The sequence below is a fragment of the Sinohyriopsis cumingii genome, chromosome 3, assembly GCF_028554795.1.
Source record: "Sinohyriopsis cumingii isolate HCF-2022 chromosome 3, ASM2855479v2, whole genome shotgun sequence".
In the NCBI taxonomy this organism is placed as follows: domain Eukaryota; kingdom Metazoa; phylum Mollusca; class Bivalvia; order Unionida; family Unionidae; genus Sinohyriopsis; species Sinohyriopsis cumingii.
In genome coordinates this window covers 74,241,509-74,266,679 of record NC_142963.1, presented here as the reverse complement: position 1 = coordinate 74,266,679, position 25,171 = coordinate 74,241,509, and the positions used below count along the sequence as shown (strand labels likewise).

The 25,171-nt window shown below is 34.2% G+C and overlaps 1 protein-coding gene across 1 annotated transcript in view; it reads left to right on the top strand.

Moving 5' to 3' along the window:
• LOC149803112 (COP9 signalosome complex subunit 3-like) overlaps nt 1–25,171 on the top strand; it is a 47,956-nt gene that overhangs the window by 8,860 nt on the left and 13,925 nt on the right. The window contains exons 3-11 of the mRNA XM_089952718.1: nt 2,506–2,618; nt 5,135–5,184; nt 6,712–6,804; nt 9,321–9,395; nt 9,872–9,976; nt 16,840–16,929; nt 17,681–17,731; nt 21,540–21,641; nt 23,660–23,731. Of these exons, the coding sequence (XP_089808844.1) occupies nt 2,506–2,618; nt 5,135–5,184; nt 6,712–6,804; nt 9,321–9,395; nt 9,872–9,976; nt 16,840–16,929; nt 17,681–17,731; nt 21,540–21,641; nt 23,660–23,731 (751 nt within the window). The remainder of the gene's footprint in view (nt 1–2,505; nt 2,619–5,134; nt 5,185–6,711; nt 6,805–9,320; nt 9,396–9,871; nt 9,977–16,839; nt 16,930–17,680; nt 17,732–21,539; nt 21,642–23,659; nt 23,732–25,171) is intronic.

Sequence of the window (25,171 nt, the reverse complement as noted above, 5' to 3'; positions counted from 1 at the left end):
ATTAAATAATTTTTTTATCAATTGGCATTTGTGCTCTAGTTCTATCTTTTAGTTCCTTTTAAGTGTAATCATCATAAATGTAATGTGTCCTCTTGAAATTAAAAGTAAAACGCATCTATCTACCGTAACAGCTATGTCCACGAGCGTGTCTCGGAGAACCTAATTAATTGTCGACCATGTTTCGGTAAGTGACTTCCGGAAGTATTTGTTGTATTGTTACACTGAATTAAAAGCTGTCCTCCTTCGTATTATCATGTTAATTATGTCTTTTCAATCAAATAAAGGGTGTAGAATAAAAGAAAAGTTAAACGGGATGAAAATCCAACCAACTTAAAATCTAGCGGCCCTGGTTGTATATCGGGTGAACTTACTTCATATGATCAATCAAACACTTATAAATGTTATTGTGTATGTAACAAATACTACTTTAAATTAACCGACTCTTGTGTGCAAGTGAGTTTCAGAGAATTCTTCAACTGGCACTTAGAGATATTCTCAAGAATGATAAGAAATTTAATTACTTTCAGTGAAATCACAACATCAATACTGTACTAACTGAACAGTACAGAAATTGAGTTTTGACATAGATGCTTGTCTCACGAAATAAATGTTGCATGTTTTTGAAGAAGAAAAAAAGGAATCTTGTTTGGCGGTGCATCAACAGTTAGTCTAGTTCATTGCATTGTGGACCCCTGATTTGTCAGGATAATATTAAACACCACTACAGGAACCCGACTCATAAAGAAAACTAAAAGCAGTGTCATACATGATTGTTGTTGAAACCGGTTGGAACGATCTTTCATATGTTGGACATTCTGAAAATAAATGTTATTTAAACAGAATAACGAACAACTTCATAATAGCCTGGTTCCTTAATGCCGCTTCCCCCCCCCCCCATGGTTTTCTCGATTTTTATTTTATTTTTGGAGGTCCCTTGGTAACTTGCGCCTTGCTTATAGTGCGGTCTATGTTTGTGGACCCCGTTGTGCACGAGATATCTAGGGAGAGGTGTACACTGTGACCCCGGTATAACGTGCCCCGTGATAATGCAAGTTTGGATATAATGCAGTTGTGGTGTGGCTACCAAAATTTCATATATTCATTTGCACATGAAAAAACATTATTTTCAAAGCACGTGAAATAGTGTATAAAATAAAATGTATTATCATTTCGGGGAAGGGATCTTGTATGAATTCAAATATAATATGATCGTGGCATGGTTCCTGAAATTTTAAATACATGTATATATATTTTTCTCGTACCTGGAAAAATATATTTTTTTAAAGTATGTGAAATAGTGTATAAAAAAATTATTATCATTTTGGGGAAGAGTTCATTTGTAAATTCGAATATAATACGATCATGGCATGGCTTCTGAAATTTCACCAGGTTCTTGAAGTGTTGTGCCAAAATAAACATTATTAGAAATGTTACTTGTTACTGATCCATGAGTAATGCCAGTAAGTCGTCATTGTGATTGTCTTAATTCTGTATACAATCATTGCTCAAACAATAGCTGCCATGTGTTTCTTCTTTAACTGCATATACAACCAATTAGCGGACAATGCAGTGGTTGATAAAAGATTCTCACAATTTAATAAACATCAAAAAATGAAAGACGCCAACATGTTTGCAGGGCTTGGTGGTGTTATTAGATGCAATCAGTTGACCAGTAAATAATGTCCACATTAGTAGCTGGAAATTGTACATGTGTTCAGTTTAAAAATCTTTATAAAAGTATTTTTCACACGTTTCTTTCGATATTCACATACTCTGTAATAAAAGTTTAATTTATGCTGAAAGCATATGTTGTTTGGTAATTATTCTTGCTGTAGTGATTCAAGTGAACAGGCGTACATGTGTTAATTATTGGGAATTTACAATGGATAAAGGTTCATAGACCCTGGAACGTAATGAACCGTACATGTGCTTTGTCTTTTTTAACCTAATTTTGCTGTTAATTTTTCCCATTGAATTCAGAAACAGTGATCTGTGACAAAATTACTGAATAGTTTAAATATGTATGCAATTTTTGCTATGGAATTACATGTAATATGGATTAACTGCATGCCACGACAGTATGATATCAGACGGTAAATAAACGGTGTTGATACTCTGTTCATGCTATATATTAGACATTGAAGTCAGACACAATGATCTGTGACAAAATTATTGAATATTTTAAATCTTTGTGCAATTTTTCAATGGAATTACGTGCATTATGGATGAATTGAAAGTAATTAATATATTTATTTAGACTGACCTTTATATATGTGGATGGTAAGTAAAATTACTCTTCTTGTTACCCATTGAACGAAATTTTTGTGGGTATGTTCATTTATTTATGAATGGGGGAATTTTGGGACAGATAAAAATATCTCATTTGCTTGGATTTTATTACGTTATAACAACAAAAAAATATTAAAAGTTTACATTTTTACATGTTTTACCAATTATATTGGTATTGAAGTTAATTTATTCACAGAGTTTCTTGAATACTTTCAGATGTGTGAAATATAACCTCCCAAATATTCCTGACTTTGAAACTCTCTTCGTGCAGACACAGGAATTCATCATATCTTGTAATGGAGAACATGTTAGATATGCCACAGACAGTTGTAAGTATTAGGCCATTCAAACTTTGCAAGATGAACACCAGATTTACACAATTTTGTTGTCACTGTTTAGTGCCAAAAAATATGCGTTTCGTTTTCGGTGTTCAGTAAAGATTTAAAATAAGCAATCAAAACATGTTTAGCTCCCTTGGACATCAGGTCAAGTGAGCTTATGCCAAGATCCGTCATCCATCCCAAACTTTTTCTCAAAATCCGCTTGACCAGTTTGCACATAATTTAACAGGTTGCATTTTGCATCAGGGCTTGTCGAGTTCGAAAAGTCTGTTTCAAGATCAAATATGGCCTTATTACTAAAAATAGAAAAACCTCTTTTCAAAAACCACTCAACAGAACTTGACAAAATTGTCAGAATCATCAGCATGTTTGATCAAAGTCATCAGCACATGTATCATTGCTTGGTATTACCACAGTAAGCACATTGTCAGTCATCAGCACATGCATCATTACTTGGTATGACCACAGTAAGCACATTTGATCAAAGTCATCAGCACATGCATCGTTGCTTGGTATGACCACAGTAACTACATTGTCAAAACAGCACATGCATCATGGCTAGGTATGTACACAGTAAGAACATTTTATCAAAGTCATCAGCACATGCATCATGATTTGGTATGACCACAGTAATCACATTGTTAGAGTCATCAGCACATGCATCATGGCTTGGTATGACCGCAGTAACCACATTTTATCAAAGTCATCAGCACATGCATCATGGCTTGGTATGACCACAGTAACCACATTGTCAGAGTTCAGCACATGCATCATGACTGGATATGGCCATAGTAACCACATTGTTAGAGTCCTCAGCACATGCATCTTGGCTTGGTATAATCACATTTTTAGTCATCAGTACATGCATTATGGCTTGGTATGAGCACAGAAAGCATATTGTCAGAGTAACCAGCACATGCATCATGGCATGATATGACCACAGTAATCATTGTCAGTCATCAGCACATGCATCATGGCTTGATATGACCATATTAACCACATTGTTAGTCATCAGCACATGCATCATGGCTTGATATGACCACAGTGACACATTGTTAGTCATCAGCACATGCATCATGGCTTGGTATGACCACAGTAAGCATATTGTCAGTCATCAGCACATGCATCGTGGCTTGATATGACCACAGTAACACATTTTTAGTCATCAGCACATGCATCATGGCTTGGTGTGACCACAGTAGCCACATTGTAAGAATCATCAGCACATGCATCATGGCTTGATATTACCACAGCAAGCATATTGTCAAAGTAAAAAAAATTGTAACTGACTCGGGATAAATACAGTGCAACAGAGTGGTGGTAATTTAAAAAATGATTACACCATAGATAAATATACATGAAGTGAATCGTGCTTACAAATCATTAGATGTTTGCTATATTAAATCATTGTAAAAGTACAAGATGTCATCGGCAATGAGTAATGATTGCAGCATACTAGCTGTCACAAGTAAAGAACATTTTACATAAATTTAATTAAATTTTTTCATAAATTTAAAAACTAGACAAACTTGTTTGCTTCTCTGCAATAAGTCTGAGTATCCTTCACAGGCAGTCCATCATAAAAATCAAAATTTTGCTTGTTAATGGTGGATAATTCAGTCCACCAAGGATGGGATGAATGAAGATAAAATCATACAAAAATGGAACATTGATGAATAAAAGATCCTTGATGTTAATATATATGCATTCAGTAGTATTATGAATTGGATGGTATAATATTTGAAAGGAATAAAAGGAATATTTTTCCTAATAAGAAAACAGGAACCATGTGAACTATTGGTTAATATAAATCTAACCATGCCCTTTTAACAACTATTAAGTGGCCTTAGGCCCCACATCCCTGACTCCTAGATTTAATCCAGGATCAACGGTTGAATTGTTTTTTCATTTTTGTATTAATTTACATCAGATAGACAATAATTCAGTATCTCCATTCCTAGCAATGCACTCGGTTTTGCTGTTGCTGGAAAATAAAATATACATGTATTGTTTGGTAGATGTTACAGACTTAATAATCTGATCATGATTTATTATCTTTATTAAAAATATCTCAATTTCTCTGTAGTATTTTCTGTTACTTAAACCCACGGACAAGTGATAAATTCTTCAAGACAGGCGATTTCTCAAAAGTCATTTGCCTGGGATAAGTGGATGAATCAAATTATTTATTCCTCCTTGCTTTCATTATTATATGGATGATGTTGACTTGTTGTCAGTTATGAAGATTGAAAAGATTTAGAAACTTTGAAATGATTGTTTTTATAATATATGCTGTCAACAGAATTGGAAGAAATTTCTACAGAAAGCATCCTTCAGACCCAAGCTTCTTGACCAACTGCTGTTGCAGATATTATTTAGATGAGTGATCACATAACCTCATGAGCCTCTTGTTGAAAGTTAACTGAAATGTTCTGTTTAATAATTTAATAAATAATCTTCTAATGTCTTCTGGTCCTTAAATTATTTAATGCTGAATTTTTCAGATGCAGACCTCTGTCACAAATTTACACGAAATCTAGTCGAACGCAAACAGGTAACAATTGCACTTTTATGAAAAAGCAGAAACTAGTATAATATACATTGTACCTTTTTGTCATAGTACCTCATTAGTGTAAAACTTTTGTAAGCTAATTTCAAGAAGATCATCAGTATACTATGGTCAGTTTTCAAATAATGATTTTTATTTTTTTTTTTAAATGCAGGAGAAACACACTAAAATATGGTAGTTGGGGTTCATAACTGCCAATAACATTATGTACTGAACTACATTGTAGTGAGAACGGTAGAAAAGTCAGTGGATACATGTACAAGTGTCAGGGAAGGGGAGGTAATGAACAAAATGCCAATCAGATTTATACTAATAATTTTACTACCTGCCAATTTATATAACAATCAAGATTAATACAGCCTCATGATCTAAAAAAATTAATAATTGCCATGTAAAAGCATTAATTAACTGTATCTGTTTGTCAGCTCGGCTGGTATTTTGATTAATGCCCCGAGTGGCCGAGTGGTCTAAAGCGCTCTTCGTTACGGATCACTGCCATCTCAACTCTGTCTGCGGCGGTTCGAGTCTAAGATTCAGCCAATGTGGGCATGTGAGAAAGCCTGCCAGTAGCTTCTCGTGGGTCGGTGGTTCTTTCCGGGGTTTTCCGGGTTCTTCCTCCACCATTAATACTGGCCGCCATGTATAGCCTATCGTGCTGAAAAATGGCGTTAAACCCCACAACAACAACATTGATTAATGCCATGGAATAAGGGATATCTAAAACCAAAAATGGTGTTCATGTCATGATCATGTTTTATCCAGATTTTAGTTATAACAAAGTACATTATAGTGGGGTTCCCCAGTATATTGTTATTCATATGATTTACTAGCATTGATGAGGGAGAAGATAATTTAATCTTTTTGGTCAAAAATTAAAAATGTTGCCTAGTGTAATTAGTTGTTATGTGACTGTAGGTTTGTATTTTATTTGCAAAAGAGTCACCTTAAAATTATGATGAAGCGACTTAGAAGTCCCAAAAGTGCAAACCGGATGCCCCCCAGGAGCAGTCCTGCCTCTCAAAAATAACAAGACCAGTTTCAGCCAGATTTGGCAGAAAGCAAATTTGCATGAAGGTTTTTTTAAATGTCTACAAATTGTATTGATCTGCAGGAAAATTTGACCATGGTTATTAAAGGAAAAAGGAAACCTGTAAAACAACTTCTAAAAACTCCATTATACAGAATTTTACAAATTTGTGATAAAGCACTCAGGCATAAATCCTTTCAGTTTTGTTGAGTTCAAGCTTATCTTTAATTAAATATGGCCACTAAATTCTTTAAACATCTTTATTTATTTATACCTTCTCTTTGCATCAACTGTCTGAGCAAAAGAGACATTAAAAATTGTCAGTTTCATTTGGATCAAACATTATACAAAACTTAGATTTGTATTAATATTGTATGATTAATTTTAATGCTGCTTTTGATTTTGTTTTTATAGGTGAAATTCCTTGTTCTGCAGAATACTTTTCAATCAGATCTGATAATTATGAATTGTTTTTTCTCTTCTAGCCATTACGAGGTATATGTATTCTAGTGACTGCCATCAGTAAGATCCAGTTGTTTCCCGCCCAACTCACTTCAATCCATGCCGATCTCTGTCAGGTAAACCACGCAAATATAGGGTTCCTAATCCATTCTGATCCCTGTTAGGTAATCAATAGATTATTTATCAGTTGTACATAAAGAATAATCATGATCATTTTATTGGCAAGATGATTTTGAAAAGGTTTTAATGATAGAGCATATAAAATGTCATTCAGGAATATCTGAACTAATTTGCTGTTTAGAATTTCTTTGTCGTATTTGTTGGTTTTGTTTTGTTCAACTTATATATGGTTTAAAAATAAGTTATCTTACCATATGTTCTTACTTTCAAGTTGAGTCCAACTGCAAACAACAAATATACCCTGATCTGCCTGCTCATTATGTATGATAGCAGATCAAGGACTGTGTTATTGTTTGCTGTTGCACTTGTCTTGTGGTATATTGTTTGTTTTCTATTTATAGGGTACTTGTTTTGTTTGCATTTCATGGCTAATGCAAACCGTGAATTTAAATATCCAACCTTAAATGTGTTTGCTGCAAATGCTATTCTCTATGTATGTGTATTCATATGTATATATATATATATATATATATATATATATATATATATATATATATATATATATATATATATATATATATATATATATATACACAAACATGTATATATAGGGTTTAATGGCACATCAGCACAAAACTGGCTATGTAGTGCTGATCCAAAGTTAAGATCTAAAAATGTAAAGATAAGGAATTGAAAAAACCATGAAGAAGATAAACCCTTCGAAATAAACATGAAACTACAAAATAAAATATGAAAAATTCTTTAAAAATTATATCAAATACTAGATATCTGTAAAAATTATAAAATCTCTAAAATATATCATCAAAATTTGTTACATAAGCGTTCCCTGAAAAAGATTTCTCTGATGGTACATCATCATAAAGTTTCTTAATTGAGTTAACTTCAGTAATCTTATGTCTTACAGGGTGGAGGTCAGTCCACTTGACAAAAGAGCTAATATGAATAAATGAACATTTGAATTGGGATATTTAATGTGAATATTCTAATAGGAAATATGTATTTAAATACTTATTTGGTTTTCTAGCAAGTTTGCAAAATAAACAGGGCAAAATGTAAACTGCAGTTTTTAATTAATCTATGAGGAAACCACTTCGAACCTGCTGTATCACCTGAATTTTAATCCCAGTCATAAGGTACTCATATCTAAAAGCTTTGAATAGTCAGATTGCTCACAACATTACCATTTCTATTCATAGCCATTCAGGCAACATTACGGGGCCCCGGGTAACTGAGTGGTCTAAAGCGCTCACCATTCCGGATCACTGCCATCTCACCTCTGTCTGCGTGGGTTCGAGTCCAAGGCTCGGCTAGCGTGGGTACGTGGGAAAGCCTGCCAGTAGCTTCTCGTGGGTCGGTGGTTCTTCCCTGGGTTTTCCAGGGTTCTTCCTCCACCAGTTATACTGGCCACCATGTATAGCCTATCTTGTGCTGAAAAATGGCGTTAAACCCTAGAACAATCAGGCAACATTACCATTTCTATTCATTGTCATTCAAGCAACATTACCATTTCTATTCATTGTCATTTTAGCAACATTGCCAGTTCTATTCATTGTCATTCAGGCAACATTACCATTTCTATTCCTTGTCATTCAGGCAGTCTTGGAAAGATAACATATAATACAGCAAGTTGATACAGAACATGGTAGAAAAATGGAGTCATATCAAAGTAAACAATGCTTATATGTATCAGTAACTTTATTTTATTTGAAGCAAATTGTTTGTGTGATTTTCATTGTGAAGAAATCACTTTTCAGATACATTTTTAGGTAATCCCTGCATTTAGCTTGAATAAATAACTGACTTACTGCTCTTTACATTTTTAGCAATAATGGAACGCTTTTGATCATATGGAGTTTGGATTATAAACTGTGAGAATAGCACTTACATTTATTGAATGTTTTGTTATCACAGTGCCCTAAAAATTTGTAACAGGCCACTTGAATGTTATTTACATGTAACTAGATTTAGTTGACTTAGTATGACTTATGGGGGGTGGCAGGCATTAAATTCCAAATTGATTGAGAAAAAAATGGTAGATCTGATAGATTTGTCTATTAAGATTGATTACCACTCCAGTGGTCAAAATGGTTAGAGCATCTGTATCTGATTCAGAAGGTTGCAGGTTCAAGCCCTGGATGAGTTGTACCACAGTCTTATAAAAATGGTACTTGCAGCTGCCTCACTTGGCACTCAGCATTAAGAGGTTAGTGTTAGGACTGGTCAGCCTGGTGTGAGGATAATGTGACTGGGGGGACATAATGCAACATGTCTGCAGCATGATGCTTCAGTGCTAGACATTTGAGTAGGAAAATTTGGAATATGTTTCAGCATAATTTGACAATGTGTTCATGAGCGGTAGTCGCTGCGAAGGTATACACTTTCATCAAGGCTCACCCTTCAGGAGCCAAAAAAATATATTTTTTGGTGCTAAGACACAATAAAAGATGTATAGAAAAATAATTGGATTAACAGTAAAAAATATTTTTTTCAGCTGTGTTTATTATCAAAAAACCTGAAGTCAGCTCTACAGTTTTTGGACCATGATATTACAGACATAAGCAAAGAGGTATGTTATCATGTTACCATAGTTACCAGGCATTATATACTTATATCTGGTAGTCCGTGCAAATACACAGCAGCAATTCATGAAATAAGAAACAAATCATACTTGATATATTAAATAAACTGAACACATTTAAGTATTGGAGTCCAGTGAAAAGTTATGTGATTTGCTTATAAACTTTCCAGCTTTAAATAACTATAATAATTTCAGATTAAATTTGTCAATTTTTAAATAAACTTATTTTTTCTCATATAAGAATGGCGGGACATTGTCATTTTTTTCTTCAGATGATGACAGCAATAGCATCCACAATACTTGGATTGTTATAGAGTTTTTGCTTCATTATCCGTTGTTGTATTGTACAAATGAATGTTTACCTTGTGCAGAATTTCAGTCTTGTCTCACCATTGTCATAATATTACTTACAGGCGTAAACCAGTATTTTCATTTCTAATGTTGTTATAATTTTCTTCTTTCAGGGAGGACAGTTTGATGCCAGAGATTTTCTTCTCTACTACTATTATGGTGGAATGATATACACAGCACTCAAGCAATATGACAAGGCGTTATGCTTCTTTGAAATAGTATGTCAGAATTACACATCATGGCAGACATAATATAGTTCAACATTTAAGTGTCATGTGATTTTTATTACAGTTGTGAAACTTAGTCTTACTGGCATGAAGACATTTGGATCAAACCTTGCTTGATTGCTTAAACTTGTTCCTAAGTCTGACAGTGTTTATAATTATATCATTTCTTGTTGATTAAGACTATGGTTCAGTGAACTTACTTTTGGGGCTTTAGTTGTCCATTTTGTTCTTGAAATGGTTAAGACATTTGAAAGTGATCTTTTATGATGAGAATTAGATCAGAAGAACATATGTGATGGTCCTGTGTCCATTGTCGATCAGTCTGTCATTCATTAGCAGTTATTTGTTGTTCCCACTTTGCCTAAATTACAAGCAGGAGAATCATGAAACTCAACACCGCTTTATCCTAAAAATAGTATGCTTGGAATTAAAGTGGTTCTTCACGGACATCAAACATGGTGAGAAGATGCACATTGATGAAAAGTACATTTCAGTAATAGGTTATAATGGCCCATATTTTATGCTTCTCTAACTTGGGTACAGTTATGTTAAGTGTTCATTTCTCGGCACTGTCTACGCTAAAACCTTGACGTCGATGATGAAATGTATCTCTGTTAATACAGACCCATATAGCACAAGAAACTCATTGTTGCCTGTATATTTTACTGTCTTAGCATTACTACTCTTTGCTTTTAGCTTATGACTAAAAGAGCTTTTGGTATGCTGTATGATACTATCCAACCTGGAATCTTGAAACTTGATGCAAGGATACATCTCAATAAGTACTACATCCTTGTTGCAGAAATAAGTCTTGGTGACCATTATTTCATGCTGCATTGACATTTGTTGAAATTTTGTGTTTAAATTGAATTTATTGGGTTCATTTTTATGTTCTAATCATTAAACTTGATAGTTGGATACATCTCTGTTAGTACTACACCCTTACAACCAATGCTTTACTAACATGGCTGGGTATTTGTATTTTGTATATGACCAGAGATTCTTCCATGCTGTATACATCCTAGTCCAGTCAAAAGTCACTTTCTGACCAGTGCAATTGATGGTACGAATATGTTTTTTCAATGGTAAACTTTTAAGTATTAATTACTATACATTGTGTGCTGTGATATGTTTTTAGTAAGTATAGGAATTATGTGTGTACTGCAAGCTAAATGTAAAGTCTCATCTGTAGTGGCTAATCAAGGTAATTATTTATTAACATGAGTTTTCAGACATATGCCATTACCAAACTCGGTAAATAATTTGCATTTGTGGCTTTGAAGAACCCTGTTAATTGTGTACTAAAACTAAAATGGTTAAAGGTCAGGATCAAAGAATGAGCACTGTTTGTTAGGAGTGAAATGATACACCTGTGCCACATATTGATATGATTCACAATATCCTGTGATATGATACATATCGATACACATATGAACTCGATGGTCTTTCCGTCTTTGGAAGGTAGATGGTGCCCTGTTATGTATGTTGACATTCTTGGTTGTATTTCTAGTATGCAAATTATAGATAGACCTATATATTTATATGTTATTCTGATTGATGTCAAAATAACAAAAATACTTTCAAACAGACTACCAGTTGGTTGTCTTTGAATTCTCTTCAGCATTGTAGGCCATTTAATGGTGGCTTCATTTAACTCTCTTTAACCACGAGGCCCTTTGTTTTGCACAGCATGAATGTTTTGGAAACATCTTATTACCAATTCATATCAAACTTAAACTTGGAAGACATTATGATGTTATCTTCAAGACAGAAGAAATAAAGCAATTTCCTCACACATAGAAAATCTTAAATAGAACAAATCCGGGCAAAGGATCGAAAATGAACACCAACAAAATCCCTAATATTGTACTTCCTGCAGATGCAAAAAAACTGCTGCAGCCTCGGGGACTTGTATTATTTGTTAGTGAAGATGGAAAACTGTTAACAATACCCAGTCCTATAGTATAATTTTTTAAACTTACACAAGATGATAAACTTGAGCGAATTGAAATCATTGATTCTCAGCTAATTTTATTTATTCCATCGGCACATTCATTCACTGGTCAAATATCTCAGCATAATAAGAGAAATTCCAAATTTGTTCCCTATATACAATTTAAGGAGAGATACTACCAGGATTTTATCTTAAGGGAGACCTCCCCATTTGTCAAAGAAATAACGAGGAAAAGAAGGGAGAGCAAGAAACAGCCATTCTACAATATTTACCGAACACTTCAATATCTGTTAATCTTTTCTTATGCTCCACTTTCTTAGAGCTGTACTGAAATCAACATCTTTAAAAGATGTCACCTTTACTGTCATAAGCATTAATCAGTTAATTATTTCTGAGCTTACTGTATTTTTTTATCTGTTTAAGAATATTGTTCTGTGCTTCCTTCTGAAGGGTCATATACATACCTAGCTGTATTAGGGTTTTCAGTTCATTAGTGCCATAGTCTGCTAGTGCAGACAGAGAGGTATTCAAATAAATATCTTTACTTCTTAATTTTATTTTTTACCCTTATTTATTCAGTTTATCTTAACCCTGATATGTATATATGGTTTTCTAGCACATGTTCTGCAGGGCTAAATTGATTTTTTAAAAAAATGAAAATTGCGTTATACTTTTAAATTGTCTGTATTTTAATTAGGTTCAGTATTCTGCCCTTATTTACATTTAATTTTGAAATACTGCAGAAAGGGAGATTGACCATCATGTCGTCTATTTTTGTCCATCCAATGTGTAGATCTGACTTGTATTTAACACCATTTTTGAGCTCAAAATCACCCACTGGTATCCTCTATTAACACTTTCCCAGCTCCAGTAAGTTTATATATTTCATAACTTTAAAAATTATTGTCATCATCACTACCATCAGCCAGTATTTACTGAACGAAATTGTAATGAACCGTGCCTTGAATCAGACATTTTGGGTTTTCTAAGTAGCCCATATTTTAAACACACATCAGTAAAACTTGGGAGGTTCAAAACAATCCCATAATAATGCTTATTCCCAGGCACCTTGTGCCAGTCAAAGTTAGTTTAACAACCATTTATGACCTTTGATATGCTTGAAGAACCTAGATGTGTAAAGAGTTACCTACCTGAAAAACAGATGCTGCGACAAGAACGGTTAAATAAAAATTGCATACTTCACCGAGCACATTTTCATGTGCGGGGCTTTCAGCTAATTTGCTGGAGTTCTCGTGCATCACTGTTCTCCATGTTCACGAATTTGTACAAACTGCACAATTCATGCAATTGCACACCCTGACAGTATCTCAAAGCAGGTCATTCTGTACCCAAGTTGTTCCGTACCCAAGTCGTTTCCTAGAGAAATGAGTTGTTTTGTACCCAGAGCAATGGTCATTTCGTACCCAAAACTAGAGTCGTTTATTTCACACATTTAAGTACGAATATAAACACCAAGATTATATAAAAAATATATTTCCTACATATTTCAAACTGGGACCCCAAGTGGTCTAAAGCACTCTCCATTACGGATCACTGCCATCTCACCTCTGTCTGTGTGGGTTCGAGTCTAGGATTCGGCCAATGTGGGTATGTGAGAAAGCTTGCCAGTAGCTTCTTGTGGGTCAGTGGTTCTTCCCGGAGTTTTCCCGGGTTCTTCCTCCACCATTAATACTGGCCATACATAGCCTATTGTGTGCTGAAAAATGGCATTAAACCCCACACCAACAACAACAACAACAACAACATATTTCACACTGTTACATATTTGATGTCAGGCATTGCCTTGGTGATGGATGTATGCTATATTACCACTGGTGCATTATAGATATTTTATTGCTGACAGAATCCAAGCATGCCTTAGTTTATTCAGTTATTTAAAACAATAAATATTTAGCTTTGAAATACAGAAGTAGTAATATATAAAATGCAGTTCGAAGTTAAATTTAAACCACCCCCTCCCCATGAGAGTATCTATGTGCATTATATCAAGGAGGATAACAAAATGAAAAAAATTATGTGAAGCAATGAAAATAAATTTCCACTTGCCAGTTTGTTATTTTGAATGAGAAATTCAGTTATGTCACTAAATTGTTAGCATCTTGTGATCAGAGAAATTGTCTGCGGTCCACAGTTTGAGTACCAGGGGGTATCTCTGTTTAAGTACTTTATATATCAATTAATGACTTCTGCGTGAAGTTTCTCTGTTGCTTTGCCAATACTTCCTGTTTGTCACGCAGGGAATAAGCTTCATTTATTTCTGATTGGTGGTTATTTTTTAAAACTGGACTGGAACAAGCAATAACCACCAAACAAGCAATAACCACCAATGAGAAGTCAATGTGACATATTTGACAGTACACCAGTAGTGTGTCTTTCAAATTAACAAAAGTAGACATGATAAAATTCCAAATGTAGAAACTTTGCATAAAAGTGGTTATTAACTGATGAGTAAAGTACTTCATTATACATGTGGTAAACATTTGCAATGTAAAGTATCTGGTGGGTAAAGATAATTAGCATGGAAGTGGGGTCAGATTACAATCCATGTTACTTTGTGTTAATTTATAGATGGCAAGCGAGTATTCTTAGTAGCCTTTTTCGTTTTTACTAATAAAAATGAGTGTCTGTGACTGCAGATGCTGTTTTGAGTGTCTGTGGCTGCAGATGCAGTTTCAGATAAATTCTAATTTTAAAGAATAATAAGGCAAACTAATAATAATTATTCATGACTGTTGAAGACTAAAATAACTTGCATACAGCAAGTATCGTTTTGTATTGATTCTCTGTCTCTTCTATTAGTATGTGTATTGTTATAGCAAAACTGTTGATGCATCGATATATATCAATGAATCGTTTCACCCCTACCATTTGTACAAAATGACTTGACACCACTCTGGTGGCCTTAGTGTTTAGAGTGTCTGCCTAGGATGTGGGAGGTCATGGTTCAAACTCCAGCCGAGTCATACCAAAGACTTATGGTACTAGCAGCTGCCTCGCTAGGCGCTCAGCATTAAGATGTTAGTGTTTGGACTGGTTGTCCTGATGTCAGGATAATGTGACTGAGTGGGACATGGTGCTGTATGTCTATGGCATGATGCCCCAGTGCTTGACTTCTTTATAACCTGCCACACTGCAGACATCATAGCGATATGACTGGAAAATTGTTAAAGCTATGTTAAAAATCCAAATCACACACACACACACACACACACAGTGACTTGCATACCATATACCTGAACTAAACTTTGTAAGTTTGAGGGAAGAAATGACTCCAAGAAAGATAGTTTCTGCATGCTATCTTTAGTTCTTTATCACTTTTTTTCGACTAAACAACTGTTCATTGGGGTTCAGAAGTCAAGGTCACGTAGAAGGTAAACCCATTTCCTCAAAACTATTCAAGTGCAGTACCTTATGACTTGAATAAACTTTGTGGATGGCTTGCATTTCAGAAAAGGAAGACACCCACTGATTTTGAGATTAAAAGGACAAAGGTCAAGTTAAATGTGTGTGTGATTTGGATTTGTAACTTAGTTTTAACAAATTTTCAGTCATATAGCTATGATGTCTATAGTGTGGCAGTTTATAGTGATGTCTAGCACTGGATCATCATGACGCAGACATGTAGTATGATGTCCCACCCAGTCGTATTATCCTGACACCAGGCCAACCAATCCTAACCTCTTAATGCTGAGCACCTAGTGAGGCAGCTGTTGGTACCATTTTTTATAAGTCATTGGTTTGACTTGGCTGGGGTTCGAACCCAAGACCTCCCGTATCCGATGTGGACACTAACCACTAGGCCACTGGAGCAGTTATCAAGTTAATAGGAATTCTAAGAAGGAAAACAGTTTTCACAAAATAGCTCAAGTTCTGTGCCACAAAACATGACCAACGTTATAGATGGTTTGCATTAAAGGCAAGAAAGGCATGTGTCAGTTTTGTAGTCAGTAGACCAGAGGTGAAAGTCACTGTGATAAAGAAGAAAAATGGTTTCAGCAAAATAACTTGGCATCACATGCATATAGTGTACCACTTGTGTTACTTTTGTTTTTCATTTAATTGTATTTTCTAAATGCTTAATGGATTTTCTTCATGCTTCGGCTGAATAATTATGAAACTAAGTTCATCGTGTGACGTGCATGTTAAACCTTTTGAAAGTCACACATTTTACACTAAGTGTGGGCTTGACATGCACACCCTGCCCTTGTCTTCATTTTGTGCAGAACACAACTGGAAATTCATTGGTTATTGTTTATTGCTCTAAAAACTAATTAAATTGTTCTTACATATTATATATATATATAATAATAACCTTTATAATTTGGGCTGTCTTGCGAGCTATTCCGCTACCTGATTTTGGACTTAGGGGGAACCTGGCAGGTATCTCAGAACCTTTGATTTTGAAGCTCACTATTACCATAGATTAATGTCTACTTTGGATACACCAAATCTGTAGGGAAAATGAGTAAATGGCATAATTGCAAGCATGAGAATTACAGATAACAAATGGGAAGTATGTTACATTTTCTATCACACTTTCTTTCTGTTGTATAACTTTCAAGCAGTTTAAAATTCAGGAATGAAACTTGCATAAAAGAAACTGATGGTCAAGAATTATGCAATTCAGTTGTATCAATCACATGATTAGTTTTACATTAGTGATTGTTTTCTAACATGTTTAAAATATTGCAGACATTTTGGGCTATGCATGAAATGTTTTCCTTATTAAATGGAGACCTATATAATACAGATTCTTATTGGTAAGTAGACCAAAAGATTATTCAGGTGCCACATAATCAGTATGCCGAGAGCAAAAACAACGAGCTTGTGTTGACAACACTTTTTATGGGCAATTCTTAAGTTCTTTTTTTTAATGCAGGCAGTTACAACCCCAAGCATGGCTGTGAGTCACATTATGTTGGAAGCCTACAAGAAGTACATTTTGGTTGGTCTTATATTACATGGAAAGGTATGTATTTTAACTGTTTTCAGCTATGATGTATAAATGTTCCCATGACCAAATGTCAACTCAGTACATATTATGCAGGTCCCTCTCTTCAGTGGTTAGGGTTAACTATTAAATTGCAGCAAAGTCAGATACTAATTCATTACCAGTAGCGAAAGGAAAGCAGCTATCACAGATTTAAAGTATTTGTGCATAATACTTCCTGCTTTAATAGCACTAATGTTGAAGATTTTTGTTTTAAAGATTATGATAGTTTCTGTATATAATATCTGTAAATGACATTTTTGTTACTCTGAAAAGAAAGCTCATTTTCTCAGTTAGCAAAAGTGCTTGATCAATAGTCTTTAGTACATTTACCCCTTTGGTTTTCAATTCACAATATATTAAAATATTTTAAAGTTCATAATTTACAGATGGAAGCCATTGCATGTATCTTCACTTTGTAAAAGCTTTTGATATAACCCCCCCATTTCATTTACTGCATCAGTGATTTGAAACCTCCATGTCATCTGTTTCTCTTTGCATCACACCAGTGATGGTCACCTTTTGGTCTCTGTCATTGGCATACAGGATACAAAACATGCAAAAACAGATGGATAGACATAACAAAATATTTCCAGATAAGTGCAGATGTAATGAAAATTGTCATTTTTACAGTTTCAGAAAATAGTTCTATGGTGGTCATATTTTACATGCTTTTAATGGTGGATGTGTATTATAAGGAATTTGACAATGTATTTGTTGTCATTATTAGGTACCAAATCCTCCAAAGTACACATCACAGGTGGTAGCAAGGTACATCAAGGTAAGTCTTTGCAGATCCTTGTATTTACATGGCAACTTTTCATTGTTACATTGAAACACTTCAGTTTCTTGGAGTTCAGATTTTTATGGTTTTCATGTGTGAGTCAGGCCACAAATTTAAAGTCACAACGAAATATCATCCATGCCAACATTCAACCAGCCAACCCAACCCCCCATCATATGCAATGGAAAAGCATCATCTGTTCTTTATTTTAATACAATGGCTATCTAACATGCTGAGAATATGAAATATGATTAGAATAAGTACATGCATGGGAGGAACACTGTTACTTGTTTAGGCTCGAATAAACAGTAACACAGAAAGAGTGAAAACAACAAGCTTTTTAAAATTTAACAAAATAAGTTATTTTCCTGGAACAAATTCTGTAAAAATGAAAAAAGGAGAAGAACTTTCCGTTTCAAGAATCAAGTCCAAAAATAATCTAAGAATAATCCACTAATTATTTTGCAAAAGTCCGAGTAACATATGTTCTAATAATTTCAAGTTCGAATCCTGATGGAAAATCCAAGATGGATGACGATGATGTATGCTGTAGTCTGTGCTTATCTACATTTCCTTGTAGAAATACAAATAATGGCACTCCGGTGTTGGAAATCCAAATTAAATTTGTAAGCAATGTCTTTCCAGAATTTCTGTGTGAGCACTCCTCAAAATATTTCCAAAGAAAAAAGAATCGTTTTGAAATCCAACTGATCTGAAGAAAATTAGAACTATCAATCTGGCTTCAACAAAATAACTTGACATCAGTGTAAAAAGCCCAAAACTTAGAAATCTCTCTCAAAGCATCTCTATTAAAACTAACAAATGAGTGTAATGGAAAAAACGGAATTGAGAAATCAAAAAAAGGGGTGGGGGTCACGTGATCGTGTTAACACCAAAAATGACCCTGATGACAACCAATCATTTTACTCCAAGAAATAAAAAATAAATAACAAAATTGTTTATATCTTAAATCATGTAGTCACATCATGACCTTGGAAACAACCAATCATTTTAAAATAAAATAGAACTTGTGTACGAAGGTAGCTACAAGTTCTGAAACAAGGTCAGAATGTAGATCAACACCTGGTGTTCATAAATTAACAGTCATTGTCAAATGATTTTCTGAAAAAGTAGTCTCTAGTGAATAAATTTACATTATAATAGCATATAATAGAATAAAAAATGTAAGCTGACAAACAATTAAATTAAAATAAATATGAATTAAAAATCAGATATATGTAGCGAACACTAAAACTGATTGATTACAATTTAATTCGAATGCAAAATTTTCGTGAACATGAAAACTTGTGCAAAATTGTCAGTATTGTAATAAAGTAGATGTATGCCTGTGTCCGTCTTTATTTCCCAAATCACATAATGTTCCCATTTATGAATACATGTTTGCACAACTAATTGCTAAATAATCGATCAGCAAGTTAATGCTGCTTTCTCAGAGTTGATTTGAATCAGTCTCTCCAAAGTGGTACTTTGTCGTATGTGTGGATAAGCCACTTTGCATGATTTGGCTTTAGGGTAGATCTGAATGTACATCTCCACTCACCTCCAGTTCATTTAACTGTTCAGTTAACTGTATTAAATACCATTCATGAAGTCGGCTTTTGTAACAGTATGTTTTGCACCAATCATCACAATAAATGCATAAAAATACTGCCATTAACCTGAACTTTACAGATTCATTTTGTATAAGGACACTGCCATGCTGCTACAAGAGGTTCCCTTGCAGCGATGTTGGCAAGCTTGTTTGCTTCACAGTCATTTGCTTTGGTCAGTGGCTGTGTTGTGAATGTTATGCTTTGATAACGGGCTTTAAAACACCTATGATCCTAATTACTCAAATTACAATAGTGACTTTAGATGTGTTAGCTAAAATACATGTACAAAAAGAAGCTGGCATTGTATTTCAGATCTGCACATTGACGTCAGATGTTAATAATGAATTACTTAGTTACTTCTGTACATGTTAAACATGATTGCTCACACATGGCAGGAATCTTGGTATATTAATAAAATTATACAGAGACATATGCATCATTTTTATGGGCAGGAGTTTGTAAATGATAGATCCACAGAATAGGGTACCTGTCAGTTTATCCTCACAATAATTAAAGTAATGAAAGCATTTTCATGGTCTAATGGTCATCTATTCAGTCAACTGTATTTGAATACCAGTAAAACATTCCTTTGTTTCTTATTTTTCTTCAGCTTTAAAAAACATACTTGGTGTTTGTACATTTGGAGTATTATTGAAAATTACTTCAAATTTTGAAAATAAGATATCTGGAAATTCTGTGGCTTTTTAACATCTGGGTTAATGATGGTATGCAGAATTTTACAGTTTAATTTCCGTGTAAGCAAGAACACCTTGCATCTCTATAAGATTCGAGTTACAAATTCAAACTTATTACTAGAGATATAGGATAAAGAATATGTCTGTGTTTACAAGTTATTAGAGTAAAGAAGGCTTATATTGATAAAGCCTAGGCTTTACAAGAAAAAATTGGGCTGGGAGGGTTTTGCATCACAGGCTTGATATCTTATAATGTGTATTTTACTCCTAATTACAAGAGTTGGGAGATTATGGGCCTTTGAAACATTTGAATGGTCATTGATCAGTAACATTAGCAAAGCAAATATTATCAAATCTAAGAGGAAATTGTGTATTATTTCCTCTTTATTATTTCTTAGTTTGAAAAGCATCTCATTTATAAAATTTCGTAAAGCATAATTTTCACTAAGTCACATTTCTGATAATGTACCATATATACTCACTTATGAGACGGGACCAACTGCAAACTGAGCAGATCCAGAATTGCTATTGCAGAATAAACTGGCAGACATAAGCCTGCGCAGTTTTTTAGGATTAATAAGTGGATGAAATAAAATAGACCCTGATCTGCTGTTGCAGAAATTTAAAAAATCTTTAATTTCAGGCACAGCAAATGGTTGCAAAGAACATTTTGCACCAGATAAAAGATCCAAATTCTTTAATTTTACCACATTTAGTGACTAAAAGTTAAAGAGCATTGCATGTTCTTCATGTATTTATTGATGGAATGTGCTCAACATTAAATGATCAAGACTTTGATTGCAAAGTGATTGATTTAGTGCTTTATCACACATGGGCATAGGCAATAGAAGTTAAATACCTTGCCCAGAACACAAAGCGGTATTAGCTGTGCAGAGTCAATCTAGGAATGCTTTTATCTCAGAGACATTATTCCTCAGTTGTTGTTGTTGTAGGGTTTAACGCCATTTTTCAGCACACGATAGGCTATACATGGTATTAATGGTGGAGGAAGAACCCAGGAAAATCCCAGAAAGAACCACCAACCCACGAGAAGCTACTGGCATTATTCCTTAGTAGAATACTGTAGCACTTTGTAATGCTTAGTAATATACAGAAGAACTGTATAATGCTAAGTAATACACAGAGCTGTGTAATGCTCAGTAATACACAGAAGAACTGTCATGCTTCTTATTATATAAAAGAATGGTGTAATGTATTGCTCAGTAATATACAGAAGAATGGTGTAATGCTCAGTAATATACAGAAGAATGGTGTATTGCTCAGTAAAACTTCTCAGAATGGGAGCTGGTCACGGTTTATTTTTAAAGTCATTAGGGTTTCATGTGCATGTTTTTTTTTCTTCTTCTGAATAAAGCACTAACCACGGTTCAAATCAGTTTTAATATTTTCATGTAAAGAATGACCCAAGCATATTTCAATTGAATCTTCTTAAATGTTACAAATACCATACATCTGCTACATTGTTCTTTTCTTCAGCCCTTGTGTCAACCGTACCATGATTTAGCCTCTGTATATGCTTGCAATAACCCAGCAGAAGTAAGGACTGTTGTAGATAAACATCAGGAGACATTTAACAGAGTAAGTTCTAATTTTTACTTATAAGTCTACATTGCTAGAGGTAGACATAGGGATAGTTTTTCCAGCAGCTTTGTTGTTGCAGTGTCTGTGTTACGTTTTTTTCATTTAGCTCAGTGTCTAACTTTAATGCCATTGTATATTCATCATGAAACTTCTAATGAGTGTATTCATCTTGCAAGGTACTACTCACTATGTGCAGAAGTAAATCACAGTGACCTACTTTTCATGCTCCAGCAATCATTTGCAGTTAGCTCAATTAAACTGACCTAATTTTAATCATGAAACTTAATGGATCTATTAATTTTGGAGGATTATATTCACCATGGGCAAAAGTAGGTCAACATTACCTGCTGTTCATGCTCCTGTGATTAACATTAAGTTTTTGCATTTTGCTTAGTTCATGGACACTGTTGTGCATACAGTCAGGAAATTTAAAAGAGTGTAATCATCTTGAAAGTTACTGCTCCAAAGGGGAAAAAGATGATCACACAGACAAACTTTTCATGCTCCAGTGATTATGTTCCAGTTTCTTAGACAATGTTATGACTTGAAACTTAATGGATGTTTTTATCTTGATGGGTACTACTCACTCAAGGCAATAGTAGATAGTCCTACCTTTCACGCTTCAGTGCCTACATTATGTTCTTGCATTTAGCTCACTTTCTCAGACACTGTTGTATGTACAGTTTTGAAAATTGATGGGCATTTTCACCTTTGAAGGTGCTACTTACAGTTAGTAAAAGTAGGTCATTGTGGTCTGCTTTACATGCTTAAGCAATTATGTCAAGTGTTTGCATTTAGCTCAAGTCCTTAGACACAGTTTTATGAGTGTTTTTATATTAGGGATAATAATCCAAGACCTATTGTTAAGGTCAGAGTGACCTGCATTTCTTGCTCCAGTGACTTTGCAAGGTTGGTTTTTTGTTTGTTAATTGAGCAGGGAAAAACATAATTCAGTACATTCTAATTAGTGATGTTTTTGCCAGAAATGTGTTACTGCCATTAGGGTAACCAATGATTTCACTACACTATATTTCATAAGCCTATGTCAGTGTGTTTGTGTGTGTGTGTGTGTGTGTGTGTGTGTGTGTTCTAGAATTCATTATGTCTAATTGTTTGAGCAGATAACCTTTAGATGTAGAAAACAAAGTGTTTCAAGACAGGTTGTTGACTAATACAGGTTTATGTCTGTTTCCTATTCCTGTGTATTGAGCACATTAATCTGTCAGATTTAAAAATTTACACAGCATTTAAGAGATGTTAATTAAAATTGGGTAAGGATATTGAGATGTACCCAGTACAGCTAACCCCCAAATAATTGCATTCCCAAGAATGGTCACGTAACTTTATATCACAGGACTCTGAAATTTTTGTTTCACTGCCTGCAATTGTCATTTAAAAATATGTTATTCAGTTAATTTTAATCCCATTCATTTCTGCTTTTTACAAATCCTAATTTTTGGGTATTAGACAAATAATTTACGGATCACTGCCATCTCATCTCTGTCTGCATGGGTTCGAGTCTCGGATTCGGCCAATGTGGGTATGTGAGAAAGCTTGCCAGTAGCTTCACGTGGGTCGGTGGTTCTTTCTGGGGTTTTCCCGGATTCTTCCTCCACCATTAATACTGGCCGCCATGTATAGCCTATCGTGTGCTGAAAAATGGCGTTAAACCCTACAAGAACAACAACAACAACAACAAATAAGTTCATTAGGTTTTAGTCTTCACAAAAAGAATCATATAATACTGCATTAATGTGAAATTCACATAAATCAAAATCATGTAAGTTGCCAGATACCTGTACTTAGTTGTTTAGTGCAGAACTTTTTGTTTTTCACATGTATGTGACATATCTAGTAAGTTCATTGACTTTAAATTACATGTAAGTCATTATCACATCAGTTATTGAAGTGTGGAACATTAAATAGAATGGAAATAAGGGATCATTCATTTTCTTGTCATAAATGATATCAAGAATGGTTGCATGTTTGTTTACTGTGCAATTTTCTACTTGCAGGACAGTAATATGGGGTTAGTTAAACAATGTATCACGTCAGTATATAAAAAGAACATACAGCGTCTGACAAAGGTATGTATGAATTAGTGTTGAAAGTACATGTGTTAATTCCAAAACCTAAACTCTGGAATCCTTGGCTTTATTTTTTTAAATCTTAACATATAATGAAAAAATCTGAAATTGTAATTGTCCATTTTATTTGTAATTTTTTCATAGCAAATTTGATCATTTTCTGTAAATTGAAGTTTACTTAACCCTTTTCTCCTCAGTCATTCCAGTCATTTCATGCCGCATTTCCTCAGTCATCCCAGCCATTTTAAGCCTCATTTCTTCAGCCATCCCAGTCATTTTTGCCTCATTTCCTCAGTCATCCCAGTTATTTCATGCCTCATTTCCTCAGTCATCCCAATTATTTCATGCCTTGTTTCCTCATTCATCGCAACCATTACATGCCTCATTTCCTCAGTTGTCCCAGCTATTTCATGCTTCATGTCCTCAGTCAACCTAGTCATTTAAAGCCTCATTTCCTCAGGCATCCCAGTCATTTCTTGCCTCATTTCCTCAGGCATCCCAATCATTTGCTGCCTCATTTCCTTAGTCATCCAAGTCATTTCATGCCTCAATTCCTCAGGATGTTTGGCAGAGGCAGCAAAATTTACAATCTAATTGCTGTGTGGTATTCAGGAAAGGATATTTCACACATTTTTTTTTCTTAACTTGAGAAAACCAGTTTATTAGACTTTTTAAATAATAACATTGATATTTAGGGCAACAGTGGGGTGTTCATATTTTTTAAACTTGTCCTTTGTCATGCCAGCAAATATGATAATAGATAATTTCAGATATATTTTTTCATGGTGCATAACTCTGATGCTATATTAAGCCCTAAAAAACAAATGATTTATAATTAAAACAATGATATCAACATGAAAAGAACCAACTACTATGAAATATTCAAGTGAAATTGGTTCTTCTTTGTACCTAAAAACATAATAAAGAAACTGTCAGAACATTGGTTGCCATGGTAATGATGGGCATTTCCAAAATACTTGAATGATACAAAAATAGACTTCATTGTCTCCAGTGAAACTTATAAATTTATTTCAGTGTATAGATTTCAGATCTAATTATTTTAATGTGCTGGCTTTCACTTACAAATTGAAACTCCAGACACTGTACAAAAAGTCTGCCCATGTTTTAATTACTTAAAATTAATCATGGGTTGGGTGTCAGATTTGATAACTGTATGTTCATACATTTAAATACACTCGATAACTGATGTTTATACATTGTACGAATAATCTTTTCGTCAAAAATAATTTGACTCAGAATGGTTTTTAATTTGTATAATGCATTAGATTGCTGTATGTATTCCTTCAAAAATACAGTAATGATGGAGTTGAGATTTTAATTTGGCAAATGTAGTAAACTAGTTCTAAAAGAATATATGAAAACATGAAAGTTCACTGATAATTTCACACAAATAGTTTGATAGATTGAAGAGGCAAATTA